This window comes from Haliotis asinina, chromosome 8 (genome assembly GCF_037392515.1).
Source record: "Haliotis asinina isolate JCU_RB_2024 chromosome 8, JCU_Hal_asi_v2, whole genome shotgun sequence".
Classification (NCBI taxonomy): Eukaryota; Metazoa; Mollusca; class Gastropoda; order Lepetellida; family Haliotidae; genus Haliotis; species Haliotis asinina.
Window position 1 is genome coordinate 66,147,618 of NC_090287.1, and position 15,038 is coordinate 66,162,655.

General features: G+C 44.3%; 1 protein-coding gene across 2 annotated transcripts in view; it reads right to left on the minus strand.

The window, feature by feature from the left end:
- LOC137293555 (muscle-specific protein 300 kDa-like) overlaps positions 1–15,038 on the minus strand; it is a 210,871-nt gene that overhangs the window by 104,423 nt on the left and 91,410 nt on the right. For both annotated transcript variants that reach the window (XM_067824182.1, XM_067824181.1), the window contains exons 56-73: positions 11,213–11,371; positions 10,944–11,096; positions 10,577–10,741; positions 9,893–10,219; positions 9,634–9,786; positions 9,193–9,538; positions 8,898–9,043; positions 8,373–8,690; positions 7,825–8,148; positions 7,262–7,579; positions 4,884–5,210; positions 4,647–4,799; positions 4,367–4,531; positions 1,857–2,183; positions 1,629–1,769; positions 879–1,370; positions 526–678; positions 230–394 (exon numbers count right to left, since the gene is read on the minus strand). In XM_067824182.1, the coding sequence (XP_067680283.1) occupies positions 230–394; positions 526–678; positions 879–1,370; positions 1,629–1,769; positions 1,857–2,183; positions 4,367–4,531; positions 4,647–4,799; positions 4,884–5,210; positions 7,262–7,579; positions 7,825–8,148; positions 8,373–8,690; positions 8,898–9,043; positions 9,193–9,538; positions 9,634–9,786; positions 9,893–10,219; positions 10,577–10,741; positions 10,944–11,096; positions 11,213–11,371 (4,332 nt within the window). The remainder of the gene's footprint in view (positions 1–229; positions 395–525; positions 679–878; positions 1,371–1,628; positions 1,770–1,856; positions 2,184–4,366; positions 4,532–4,646; positions 4,800–4,883; positions 5,211–7,261; positions 7,580–7,824; positions 8,149–8,372; positions 8,691–8,897; positions 9,044–9,192; positions 9,539–9,633; positions 9,787–9,892; positions 10,220–10,576; positions 10,742–10,943; positions 11,097–11,212; positions 11,372–15,038) is intronic.

Here is a 15,038-nt window from a genome sequence, read left to right on the forward strand (position 1 = left end):
AAAGCAAGAAAAACATCTCACTGAATCTGCCTGTTCTTTCTCAAACTAGATATTGCAAACTTCTCAATAATTGAACTGTAGGCTCATGTAACTCTAAAGCTGTATTAATTTTTTCTTCACAGACACAGTATTTTTAATTAACCTGATGAGACTCAGAAAAAAAATGGGGGCAATAGTGAAACAAACATGCTCAAAATTTCAACAACATATCAGAGCTTGTTTTTGTCACCTTGATGTCTGCGATCCTGTCCTGTATGGCTGTCCAGTCCCCAGCCGTGTCACTACATGCCTGCACACGCTCACACATCATGGCCAGCCATTTGCTGGCAGCCTCCAGGGCATCGTCGTACACTCGGTGGTCATGGACATGGTCCTTCAGCTTCTGTACTGTGCTCTGTCAAACAAGGGGTAGACTTAGGGTAACAGACAGAGAAGGTTGGGTTGATGTTGAGACTGATGGTATGCTATCTTCATCTATCAAGGGCCAGGTCTATGAACTGTGAATACAGTGGTGTTTGTACCTACCCTGGCAAGAGAACAGAGAGCCTGGAACTTGGTGGACAGCTGCATCATGCTGTTGGAGAGACGAGGGTCACTGCTCCGCTGGGCAATTGTCTCCCCTTTCTCTCGAATCTTGTCCAGAGCTGTCTTCTTACCTCCAATCTCATCGTACACATCCTGGAGAATGGATTACAAGAAAAAACTATCATGCAAATACAAAATAACATTACAGACAGCCAGACTAATGCAGTTGCCCTTGTTGTCAGATTTACTTCCCGTACTTGTCACAAGAAATGTAAAACAGTAGACCTACCCTTCTTGGTGTTAGTGCCATGAGACTTACCTCCCCTTCTTGGTGTTAGTGCCATGAGACTTACCTCCCCTTCTTGGTACTGTTGTTGTTTGCGGATAAGGCTGGGCTTAGGCTCCATTAGTCCTCGAACTCGTGCATCCATTTTGTCTATCCAGTTCATAATGGTGACATGGTCATCATCCAGCTCTACCCAGTTGGCGATACAGGACTCCAGATTTGTCTCTACATCAGAAACTGCCATGGAGAAGACAGACCAGTCCTCGCGCAGGCCTTCCATTTCACGCTGGATGACAGACCGACCTTGAGGTGAGGTGCTCTCACAAACACGCTCTCCCAGGGCAGCAGCCCGGTTCACCATCTCCTGACCTTGGCGCAAGTCTGCCTTGAATTCCTTCAGCTGTTGCAGTCTGTCCTGTAGTGTTCTCTTGTCGCCGCTGTAGTCGCTCATTCTCTGCAGACGATGTTTGGTGTTAGCCAGCCAGTCCAGACAAGCAATATAGGCTTTTCGATAGTCCTCATGACCTTTGACCTGCTCCTCAGCCTTTACAAAGGCATCCTGGTGGAAGAATTGGCATGGTTTTACCAAAAGGAGATACAAAATGTAATGTTAATATTCAGTGTGTGTGCCACTGGAAAACCCACCACACTTGTGCAGTACAACACAATAGGGCAATCCATAGAGGTGGACCCTTGACCTCAATCATCCTGACCACCATGCAGCATTTTAATTAGATTCTGATTAATTTAGCATACTACTTTTGACGTAACACCAGGTGTAGGCTCTAAGGTGTTGTGATGCACATCATTCACTTACCCTACTCTCTGTGACGACTGCCTGGTACCTGGCTGTAAGTCCGGACACATGACCACGGGGACCGGAGTCCTTCACCTGTCCTGCTTTCTGCTCTAACTTAGCCAGCATGTCCTTGTGGGTAGCAATGTCTGCCTGGAGGGCCTGGGGAGAACATGCACAATATTTAATGAGTTGTTTCTAGTAACAAAGTAAAACGCAAATCACTGTCAATCTAAGAGGTTGTATCACCTTGAATTTCTCCATGTTAGACCTTTTTTCTGGGAGGTCAGTCTTGTACTCTGAGTCTGACCGAAGCTTGTTCTCCACATCAGTGAGCCAAATGTTCAGCTGCTCATACAGGCGATCAAAATCTCCCCACTGGGACAAAGCTGTCTCCAGACTGCGCTTGGCCTGGGACATTTCTGTCAGCAGGTTTTCGTACTCTGTCTTGGCGGTCTCAGTGTCCTGTCGCAGCGTCTGGCAGCCTTTGTTGCTGGTAGACGGTAGCGTCTTCTCACAGCTGTCCAGCAGACAGCGCAGCAAGCTGTGTCCCTGATCCATGGCACCCTGGATCTCCTACAGCAACAAACAGCAGCACTTTAGTGGGGAAGGAGGAAATCTCAATGAAATGTGTACTGTTCAAACGGAGGTGTGAAACGGATGCCCATCAATAATCAGATCTATGACAAAATACCATCCAGAAGATGACATATTTAAATCAGAAAGTGGTACTCGTTTTTGAAAGTGGTCAAATTTGTATTATTACAAGTGAGTGAGCATGGTTTAACTCTACTGTTGACAGCATTCCATGAATGTCATGTCATGTCAGTTTAATGCTGAGAGAAACTCTATGATCTTAAATGTTTGCCACAATGGTGAATTCAACAAGAAGTATGGTGCTGGCAAACCATACAACATAATCATGGTGATCCAATATTGAAACGTACTGACTGCTTTCTGTGGTGTCAACGAGGCACTCTGCCTCGGAGGACAAGGCCACCACTGGAAGTGGTGAGAGGATCAATGGACTTAGAAAAATCATGAAGCTGTCCTCCTTGGACAGTGCATTACAATGACACATGATTCTACATCTAGAACAAGGCTATGTTGAACATATCACAGAAGCTGCATGACATGCAACACCTGACTGCTGTCCAGAGTAGCCAAACATCCTTTGCTGAGGAGCTGTGTCTACACACAACAAACAGATAACATGTCCAGATGAGGACCTGTGTCTACACACAACAAACAGATAACATGTCCAGATGAGGACCTGTGTCTACACACAACAAACAGATAACAGACGAGGAGCTATGTCAGCACAAAACGGACAACAAACAGATAACATCTCCAGATGAGGAGCTATATCAGAACAAAATGGACAACAAACAGATAACATGTCCAGACAAGGAGCTATGTCTTCACAAAATGGACAACATGCCTAGATGAGAAACAAAGCTTAGGGGGAAACTATCAGTTGCTAACTGGCATGCACAAGTAAACCAGAGCCACTGGACATGTAGACGTAAAGATGAAGCGTGGCAAAAGAAAACACTATTTAACAGCTGGCTTCTCCTTCTGTTGCACACTGACCAATTGTTTGCTGTTTCTGCTGAACATTACTAGTGACTATTTACTGTTTCTGCTGAACATTACTGTTTCCTGTTTTTGCTGAACATTACTACTGACTGTTTACTGTTTCTGCTGAACATTACTACTGACTGTTTACTGTTTCTGCTGAACATTACTACTGACTGTTTACTGTTTTTGCTGAACATTACTACTGACTGTCTACTGTTTCTGCTGAACATTACTACTGACTGTTTACTTTTTCTGCCGAACATTACTACTGTTTACTTTTTCTGCTGAACATTACTACTGACTGTTTACTTTTTCTGCCGAACATTACTACTGTTTACTTTTTCTGCTGAACATTACTACTGACTGTTTACTGTTTCTGTGACAGTGTTAATTTTTCTGATCCCTGTTTACAGTTTCTATTGCGTTTTTACTGTTCCAAATTGATCTTTCGCCGATCCTGTTGATTTTTTACTGTTCCTATAGGCTGTCTACACTTACTTTTTATAAGCTGATTTCATCAAGCAGTGTTTTTTTAAAGTGAATAGAGTGAGTGAGTGAGTCAGTGAGTGAGTGAGTGAGTATGGTTTCATGCCACTTTTAGAAATATTCCAGCAATATCACATTGGGGCGCACCCAAAATAGGATCACATTCTGGGGATGAAACCTGGGTCTTCAGCACGATTAGAGAATACTCTAATCACTAGGATACCCCACCGCCCCGACAGTGATTCAGCAAAATAACTACTTGAACACAACACAACATGCTTTCACCTGACAACATACTTTCACTTTACAAAATACCTTCACCTACTAACTCTGTTTCCCCTGAAAACATGCTTTCACCTACCAACATACTTTCACCTGCCAACGTGCTTTTACCAGACAACTGATTTCATAATGTTGACAACAACATGTGCAAATAACATGCAACAACACCACTACATGATAAGAAATGAAGAGTCTAGAGGTAGGACAAGCATGCTCACCAGATAAAAGTTGCCCTGCAATACAACAGTAACCATTATGATCATACACCAGATATACAGTGGTGGGATACATGAGGAATGATTGTCACAGGGTAATTAGTGTCGTTCATAAGACTGCCTGTTACAAAGGTAAACATGCCAGCATGAACAACACCAGACCACAATGGTATTCCACATTACATGCAGACTCACCTCGGCATGTTCCAGTCGGGCCGTGACCTTGTCACGTGACCCGTGGTCATCCTCAAGGGAACGAATCCTTTGTCGTGTTTCCCTCAGCCACGCCTGGAACTGCTGAAGGCTCTGTTTGTAGTCCATGTGGTTGGTAAAGTAGAACTCCAAGTTACAGACAATGTCCTGTGAAGAAACGTACACTTCATATTTTATATTCTATATTTTCTTTGACAAATATATATTTCGTGACCTCTTTCTATGATGCTGAACACTACGCTACACAGTGCTGTGTACACACCTTGCAGTGGGCGATGACAGACTGGTATCGGGTGGTGATTTGCGTAATGGCGTGTGATGTCTTGGCATCTGCGTTGGTCTGCAGCAAAGCCTGGGCCCTCTCACTGACACGGTCCAGAGCTGACTGGTGGGAGATGATTTCCTCTAGGTGGCGCTGCAAAATGAGAGAGTAATACATACAATGTGGGAACAGTGAAAGATCTCAATGAATACTGTCTGACAAGTGAATCCATCTCACCTGGTATAACTCCCATTGCAGTTTCTTTTCCTCCACAGTGGTCTTCAAGTCCAGCTCAGACCGTACCTGGTTCTCTGTGTCCTTAAGCCACTGACCAAATGTCTGGAAGCTCTCCTCAAACTCCTCCCACCGAGTGAGACACACTTCTAGGTCAGACTGCGCCTGCACCAGCTGACCCCGGAACTCCTCAAAGTCTTTGTGCATAGCCTGCAGCTCCTGGCGCATCCTTGTCTGCCCCTGAGGGGATGTGCTAGGCAAAGTTGCTTCCCCTGCCTTGGTTGCATGTGACAATCTCTGGGTGCCCTCTGACAGGTTGTGCAGCAGTGACTGGAAAATAAGAAAACACTGGGGTTACAACACTGACTTAAGTTCACAGTTAACTTGTTTTTGATTGATATCACTTGAATATGACAAACAGCAGGAATGCCACAGCTTCTTGCCTTCATCACAGTGGATAAGGAGTAGGGCCCAATCTCCAGGGACAGGGCAATAAGCCTAGCACTGATGGGATCCAGATCTGGAACACGGTCCGAGTCCAGTCCATTGGAACAAATCTCATCCTGTGTACAGCTGCCTGGACTGCAGCCGTATGCAACAATAATATCAGTAGTGTGGTGCGAAGATGTTGAAAACCTGTCCAAGTACCAAGTAAGTGTACCAAAACTTCCATATGTTTGTGAGACAGGTGTCTGGATGACCTCCTCCCCACCCTCTTCCTCAGCCCTGACCACAGTGTCAATACCCAAGATCATGTCGTGGGTACTATGGTGCACCTCCTTCATTGCAAAGTCACTGGTACTTTAGTACTCCTCGTGTTGAATGAGACATTTCATCTGTCCTCCATAGAGGCTTCACACCAACTCACGCTATGTTGGCTTGGAGAGTGTGGCCAGGCTGTATGCCTATGTCGACACAATTCACCTACTCTACTGTTTCAAGACACAAGAGCTCATTTCCACGCATATAATCACAGTCTAGAATGTGTCACCTCTGACATCCAGCTGTGTTAATCCTCACTGCCAAATACCGAGCAGATCATAATGCTATAATCAACCAGTAATCTTCATGCATGAGTGCCAGTCAATACACAGCTTGGCTCATGCTCAATAAACACCACTGTTTCATTTGACTACCATGTGACTGCCATGGCAAACCCGACGTGATCCCTGGCTAAATGAGTCTACGTGCGAGACATTAAATGCTCACAGCCACTTTAAAGGGGTGGGAGGTCATTCGTCACTACAACAAATTGAGAATGACAGCAATATAATCTAAGTATGCAAAGGATCATGAGGCCAGCTAATGGAGAAAAGTGGACTGAATCAGACAACCAGTCATTGATGGAGTGTGCAGCGCTACATGACACCGAGTTAATGGGACAGAAGTTCTCATATTATTTTAACTGGTCTTGTCAAGCCACTTATGATGTCTGCCAGTGAAACTTCACATTTTATTCGAAATCAGAGTTCTAACAACTTGTTTGGTATATGATTTTATCAATTCTATAAATTTTATAAACAATTTCACATCATAATGTTAAATACATGCTTGTCATAAAAGGCAACTATTCTTGTCGTATAAGGCAACTAATGGGATCGGGGGGTCATGCCCACTGACTTAGTTGACACATGTCATCGGTTCCCAATTGCGCAGATCGATGTTCATGTTGTTGATCACTGGATTGTTTGGTCCAGACTCGATTATTTACAGACTGCCGCCATATAGCTGGAATATTGCTGAGTGCGGCATAAAACTAAACTCACTCATTCACTCATAATGTTAAATAATACAGACCGAAAGCTGTATATGAAAAGTTATCAAATGCCATATCGGGACCTCAAGTTGCCTCCAACCATCCTGTCAGGTGAAGGAAGGAGAGAGTGACAAGCACAGCAGGTCATGTGACCGATATTGGCAGGAAAAGGCTAAGGGAGGGTATTCATAGGTGAGTGTGATTGTACGTCTGCGACAACAAGAAGTGATCATGTGTGGGATCATCTATCAGGCTGAATAAACATACCAAGAGTTAGACAAAACTGAGTCTGACATACTGAAACATAGATAACTGACAATATAATTGCAGGAAATGCTGGAGGTCGACGGGGCTCAGCACTGTACAAAACAGGACCAGGAAACAAACATATTTCTATTACAATTTCAGGATCTTGTATGCTGGGGTGATGTGCTTTGTTCAGGATTGTGTTATGAACTGGGCATATAAACTAGCACCGATACTGAAGGTTTGTACAAAGCAGGTGGCATTATATGTTGTGGTACACAGTAGATTAAACAGGACCTAATTGGACCCAGAATCCAAGGGGTAAGAACATGTACCTCTGTAGGAAATCACACAATGATGGCAAATTTACGTCACTGACCTGTACTCTCTCGATTTTCCCCTCAATGACAGATCTCTCGCCAAATGTGTCGGAGCATGTTGCCAGTTTCTCAATCGCGGTGCGAAGCCAGGATACAAAGTTGCTACATGCATCGATGTAGTCTTGGTGGTTGGCCACATATTGCTCATTGCGGGCCAGTAGGTCCTGGGCCTGTTCCTTTACAGTGGAGTAGCGTGATGCAATCTGTGATGTGTCAGTGGATGACTGGCTAGCTGAACTCTTCTCAGCCAAACCATGGGCCTTACTAGTCACAGATTCCACCATCTGCTCATAGGAGACAATGTCCTGGTATAGCACCTGCAACAAAAGATGAACAAAGCAACTTCACCAAGTGAGCTGACAGACACCATGAACATCATCATTATAACTAGGAACATTTGAACACTTAACAAATCCCAGTTCAGTTCTGACATTCATAGTTACACATATTCACAAGAACCTACAATAAAGTCTTCCGAAAAGGGTGATGAACATCACTGGAGACTTAGTGACGCATCAAACTAACAGTGAGTTGTCACACTTCAGATACTCCACAGACTCACCTTGACTCTCTGAAGCTCAGCCCGCTTTTCACCGATGTCTGCCTTGGGTTGTGCTTCCCTTAGTTTCTTCTCCATGTCCTTCAGCCAGCGGAGGACCTGGTCACTGCTGTCACTGAACTCTGTCCAGCGTAGCAGACATGCTTCCAGCAGCACCTTCGTGTCAGACACCTCACTAAGCAGGTTGGCCCAGTCGGTCTGCAGCTGACCAAGGTCTTGCCGGATCATCTCTCGCCCAGTCACTGATGTGTTGGCCATGGTCTTCTCCCCCCAGGTGTGCGCAGTATGCAGCAAGGCCTGACCCTCCTCCTTCAGCACTGTGAACTCCTACAACATCCATGCATCATGAAACAGCTCACCTGAACTATCCCTAGGTTCATCTCCATCATCCCCAAATCATCAAACTACCACTCACTGTGACATTACCACTGAAAGCCTGAACAATGAAATGTGTAAACCTTTCGTCTGGACAGGTGCACATCAACTAAACTGCCCAACTGTCCACATTATTGAGTATATTACCTAGGTACCAGTCCTGATTTCTGCCTCACCTGCAGTTTCTCAAGCTGCGCCTGTATGGTGTATCTGTCCCCAGAAGTGTCGGCACACACAGAGAGTCTGTCTCGTGTTGACTGGAGCCAGGAGATTGCATCATTGTAAACATCTGCATACTGCTCATGGTCCTGAACATGCTGCTCATAGCGCTTCATCAGATCCTTAGAGAGTGTGATGAGAGCAGAATACCTAGAGCTCATCTGCGTGAGCTGGGTGGACACACGACTGTCCTTGGAGGACTGCATGAGGAGCTGGGCCTGCTCTGCCAGACCATCAAATGCAGTCTGGTGGTGGAGGATTTCTTCATGCACTGCCTGCAGCACGGAACACATTAATTTGAGATATGAACAAACTGTCAGAGATAGACACCATCAGGTCAAAACTTGATAAGCACCTAACTGCTTTATATTTTCACCACTGAAGACTGATAGCAATTACGTTTGCACAATCCAAACCAGCATAAACACATAAACATTCCCTGCCTTAGCTCCCCTTCATGACCACATATCCTTCGTGTGTACCTTCTGTTTGTCCATCTGGATACCCTTATCCTCCAGTGTGGCCTTCTGTTCGGAGTCTGCTTTCATGTCTGCCTCTGTGTCTTTGATCCAGTGACTTAAGTCATCGTAGTATTCCTCGTAACGGTGCCACTGGTCTCGCAGGTTCTCTGAAGAAAACAGCAGCAGTGACTAAAGTCAATACTTGATAAATCAAAACTTTTGGAACAATATGAACCAATATTAACATAATGGGTTCTATTACAGTCTTATTTCAGTGAAACAGGTATAAGTCTGCCCAGTATATTCCAAGGCTCACCCAAGAGGTTGAGGAGTTCCTGCAGATCTGTGTCCAGCACCTTAAACTCCCCAGACAACATGTCCAACTCTTGTTTGACCAGCTCCTGACCCTGCACAGATGTCTCTGGCAGCACCTTGTTGCCCTTCTCCATGACAGCACTCAGTTTCTTGTGTCCAGTCTCTACTGAGTTGCAGATCTCCTGCACTTTGTGAAGCTGGGCTTCGATGGCATGGCGGTCTCCACGTACATCACTGCACAGGTTGAGGCGGTCCTTGGTGGTACTTAGCCAGTCGGTGGCCTCCATGTAAGAGTCTCGGTACAGTTGGTGGTCTCGCAAGTTGGTCTCACACTTCTGTAGAAGGTCCTGTTGAAAGAAACAACAGTGTCAGTGCCCTTCAATCAAACTGTGTTGGTTGACTGAACTTTCTAGAACACATTTATGTAGTAACGTTTTATTACCTTTGCTTTAGTCTTCAGTGTTTCATAACGAGCTACAATTTGGTGGATCTGGTTGCTGAGATTCACGTCCTTGCTGGTTTGTCTCAGCGTGTTGGCCTTGTCATTCATGTTGTCTATAGTACTCTGCTGGGAACTGATGTTCAGCTGTAATACCTGTACACAACATAACAGGAGACTAAGTACACTGCTTCACACACTTAAAAGGCTAAACCTCTGCTAACAGTTTACCACACAGCTATATTTTATCAAACTGACTGACCTTGACCCTATCCAGCTGCAGTTTCTTCTCTTGCAGCGTGTTCTGAAGCTGGGAATCTGCCTCCACCTGGTTCTCGAGGTCGCAAAGCCACCGTTGCAGTTGGTCCAAACTGTCATCATACACAGTCCACTGAGCTAGACATCCCTCCAAGTTGGTCCTTGTCTCATTCAGATCACCAGCAACAGAGTCAAACTCCTGCTGGAGGGACTGCATGTCCCGGCGCATGTTGTCCCGACCGGTCACTGAGGTGTTTGGCAGCACAACCTGCAGGTTGTCCAGAGCTATCTGCAGCATGTGCAGACCTTCTTCTTTCTCGGAGATCAGATTCTGAAGAATAACAAAACTCATGACAATAATTGCACCCTCTCATGGAAGACTGGAGTTGAAAATGGTCTTCAACAAGTTATGCTAGTAGTGAGAGGCAATTACTAACATTTCCTTTGTACCCCACTGACACAGACTGATTCTCTTGATACCATTTACCTGGCATAAAGGTGAGAAAATTGCAACTGAGTTGAAATAAACTTTGGACACAAAAACGGGAGCATACCTAACTTAACATTCTTTCCAAATCTATTATTCTTTCCAAATCTCTCGTATATACAGAGACTTCCAACATGTCTTGCATCAAATGTGTGTAAATTGTTTCAAAGACTGATGTGATAAACAGCAGTGTGTAACCACCTGAATGTCCTTGATCTTGTCCTGCACCGTCATCTTGTCACCTGTTACATCCCCGGCACCAGCAACCTTCACCTTCATCTGACCTATCCAGTTCTTGCACTGCTGGAAGGACTGTGTGTAAGCCTGGTGGTCCAAGACATACTGTTCCCAGCGCCGACACAGTTCCTGCAACACAACATGTGTTCATGTGCCACTTTCAAATACACATTTATCTGATACATGCATAAAGATGAGCTACCTTCTAACCTTTCACATGATGGAAAAATATTCAGTTTTAAACATCTATCTGTAGTATCTACCAAAAAGAAATTTCATGGAGTGCACTATGGCTTAGTATCATCTGTATCACTTGGAAGGATCTGGTTACCTTAACGTTGACAGTGAGTGAGTGGTACTTCGTGGCCAGGTGAGAGGCCTGGGACACAACCCGGGTGTCAGAGCTGAGCCTCACCAGGTCCTGGGCAGAGTCACTGAGAGAGTCCAGGTCTGACTGGTGCTCTGCAACATCTGCCTGAAGAGCCTGTAACACAAATCAGATCAGTTTTCCTCACAGGGCAAAAGGCAGTATGACAAGAAAGTACGCAGTGCAAAGTAATGGACAACACGGGACACTGATAATGACAAGCATAGTCTGACCTTGAGTTTCTCCAGCTGAGCCTGTTTGTCTTGGAGTGTGGCCTTAAGGTCAGCATCACGGAGTCGGCTCTCAGAGTCCTTGATCCAGGTTGCACAGCGATCATGCCAATTTTCGAACTCTTTCCACTGGTCCATGCAAGTTTCCAGGTCAGTTTTGGTCTGTGGGATACAACACAAAGGATACAGGCATTTCAGCATGGGCTATGTCCCTTGCTATCAAACCTTATTTTGAGATTCCTGATATCTTTCCATCTTTTGGGCCCCATCACATAGAATTCTTAAAATCTAAATATTTTAGATATTTAAATACTTATCTTACCATAGGTCTTATGCACATTACCTCAAGGTTCACTTAAAAGAGATTAGACAGTCGTTGGTTTGCTATTTTCTAGAATAGCTACCTCATGTATCAACGAATGTACATGAACGAAAGTGACATGATCTCTCTTTCTGTGCAAGCAAGGGCTATCAAAAAATTTCAACTTTTACTGAATAGGTCCGACGAGCCCACAGAAGGGAGGAGCATCCAGCTTTGGGAGAGAGTTTCCACCCTATCAGCGAAGTCATGCAAGTAAAGTCTGTGGCATTGGCAAGTCATGTGATAAAAAGGCTTTTTTTTTTCTCAGCGCCTAGGAGGAATATCAAAAGTGCCATAGGCCATTGAAATGCCAAACGGGAGCACCTTCAGTTAGTAGTGGGAACCGTTGAACATGAACCTCCGATATTTCCTGTAACAATGGTACATGGACACACGCAGGCAGGTTTCCTGAAGGTGGCCAGTCAGACCTTGGACGTAAGCTTGGCTAGAAGTTGTTCCAGAAATGCCATCCGGAAGTGAGGGATCTTATCATCAAACAAGGAAGTGAGATGTGAAAGGGGCCCTTAGCAACTTCCTTTTGAATTCTTCCTGCCACGTACAAGGGGCCAGGAAACAAGTACGTTGCACAGTGGTTGTCATGGCCAACGCTACTTGAAGATGTGCCAGTGAGTCGTTTAGGACTCACTGGTAAAGCGTAGAAAAATTATCAATCCTTAATGCATTGTCCTCCGATAAATCCCAAGCTGGCGCAAAAGTCACAGACACAGAAATAGGTTTCAGCATCTGTTTAAAGGTCACATGCAACGTAAAACACAACTATGAAGATTCTGTTAACTTTCGGTATGCACTTATCAAAAAACAATCATCAAAACTGCCCACTCAACCTTTAACGTTGAAAAATAAAATGCAATGAAAGAAAGCCCACAAAATCGGAGTTCACATGATTCACTAATTTTCCAAAGCACTGGGGGAAAAGTGGTTTCAACAGCTAGTCTGCCCTGCACTCGTAGCCCAGGTCACAGAGAAAACTCAATGTCTGGTTTATTAACAACGATTTGTCTGCCTGCCTGTATGGTAATTACAATATGCAATGTACAACTTCAATCACTGACCACAAACAATGTGAAATTACCACCTATCAGGCTTATAAGCCATAAACAAAGAGACAGCTAAGCATATCAGCAAATGAACTAGTGGCAAATGAAAGGGCTTGATCACACTCGAGTACACATCCACTGGCTCTGACTGGGTTTGGTATCGTGGCTGCTTCGTTACAAGGGAAGTAGACCCAAGTACAAAATATTGCACTTTTGATTTGCGATTGTATGCTTATAATTTTGTTATTTGTTTTTTCCTTAATCAGCAATGCATTTTATACAGCATGAATAAGTGATAAGTGTTTTAATAATGTTTGATTGTTTGGTTGCTTGTGACCTTTAAGTTTCATATCAATCACAAACATGTTTAAGACTGGGAAGAGATTGATCAGCGATTCTGGGATTCACCATGTTCCACCACAGTATTGGCAAAGTCCAAGCTGTGGATCTTATAGTTACCTTTGCATGACTTCGGAGCCTTGATTGTAAAGTTGAGTGCTAATATCACAAAATTTGCATCCATAGGGTAAGGTGACAAGAGCAACTCTGGTGAAAACCTAATCGCCTTTGTTTGGTCAGTACTGGGCAATTAGGCGAGGTGTCGGTGATCAATCGTAAGTAGAATGGGGAAGGGAAGTACCCCCATAATCTGTCTCATCTAGCATCACCTTGTTATAATCCATAAGCGTCAGCGCTGGGACACAGCAGAAGAGGCAGAAGTTGAATGGTGCTAGGTTGAGTAGCAACTGTCATTGGCAAAGGACCGTAGCAGCATCTGTACCTCTGGATGAGAAAGGGCATCAGACTGTGATGTCAAGGCGTCTGAAAAGCGCTGAGGTTCAGGCATCACTCTACATGGCGCTGGAGTAGAGCCTAGGTTAGGCGTCTGAACTGTCGAAAGGGAGGAACAGTTATCTTGTGTCCGTGGCAGAGAAGATCAAAGACAAAGCCAGGGAAGACATCTTCCTCTTACGCTGTGCTAACCATTTCCTCTTTGCAAGGAGAAATGCTTTAAAGTCAGGGACGGACAATGAAGTACAGTGATGGCACCACTCAGTAAGTGTACAAGATACCGTGGCATAGTCCGGACACCAGGGATGGGGTCCTCTGCAGATTTCTGCACTTTGCAGATACAGCAGAATTATCATGTCAAACACACAAAGCTGTAACATCAGAAAAAGTTGAAATGTTAATAATATGCAAACCCCAAAAGCAAGATGTAATTTTCTGTTTAAAACTGATATTTCAGATTTATCCTGACTCATGCTCAACATGCTAGTCTCCTTCCTCTACCCGACATTAAATCAACACCCACCCACAAGTAGGCTCCCTTTAGCCTGTGCATTGGTGTGCAAATAGGTCACATGACTGGCCATGTTTGTCACTCTCTACGAAACAAACTCCCTGATATACATTGAAATCCAGAGTGTCATGAGAGGGGAAGATGGGAGGACTGACCTCATGAGTCAGGATCAGTATATAACATCAATTTTAATCAGAAAATTGCATATTTTCATTATCCTGACTCTTGCTTATTATGCTTGACCAATCTGATGGAATCGTTCGTGGGTCATGCCACTTCCTGGAGTCCCTGGTTGTCTTTATTTTACATCCTGTGATACCCCCACTCCAACAGACCAAGGGGTCTTGAAAATGGTACTGTAGACTTGCAAACTTTCAACTTTCTGTATCTTGCGAGATGACACTTGACAAACTTTTCAATGAAAGTCTCTTATGAAAATTCTTTTGTTGATTATGCAAAGCAGAAGGGCTTTAATACAAGTAAAGCCTCTCATCCTCAGGTGGCTGACTACTCATGTCATTTAAGACACAAGACTTGCATAAACATGGTAATGCTAGTATTTCTGGTACTCTAGGCAACTTTATGCCAATTTTCATAGTGTTGACTGCTCGACTGACACGAGCAGTCAGCCACTTGATGATGAGATGCTTTACTTGCAGTAAAGCCCTTCTGCTTTGCATATAACTTGAATCTTTTTCACTTACCATCATATAGTGATCGAGTAGACGTTTTGTAATGCAAACATGACAACCTTCGCCACTCTGGCTGAATATCATCGATTCTTCAAACAAGCTACATCTACAGCAGTCTAGCTGTGTTAGGTAGGTGCCCTTTGCAGACACTGTCTCTGTGAGTCCACCAAAGCAGATATATCTTGAGACTATCTGGTAGAACAAATGGGTCAGTATTGTTCAGGTGATCATTGACAAAACTCTGTAATGGGTGTAACTGTAACCTCCCCTTGACATCAGTAGACCAAGAAAATACTGCAAAGTGTCAAAGGAGAGACTATTGCTTGTGGCTTGTGGCTTGAATCATATCTAAACAATATTCCAGTAATAAAATGTCATTCTGTTTGCTGAATACTTGTTGCTACCAAAGTGCTCC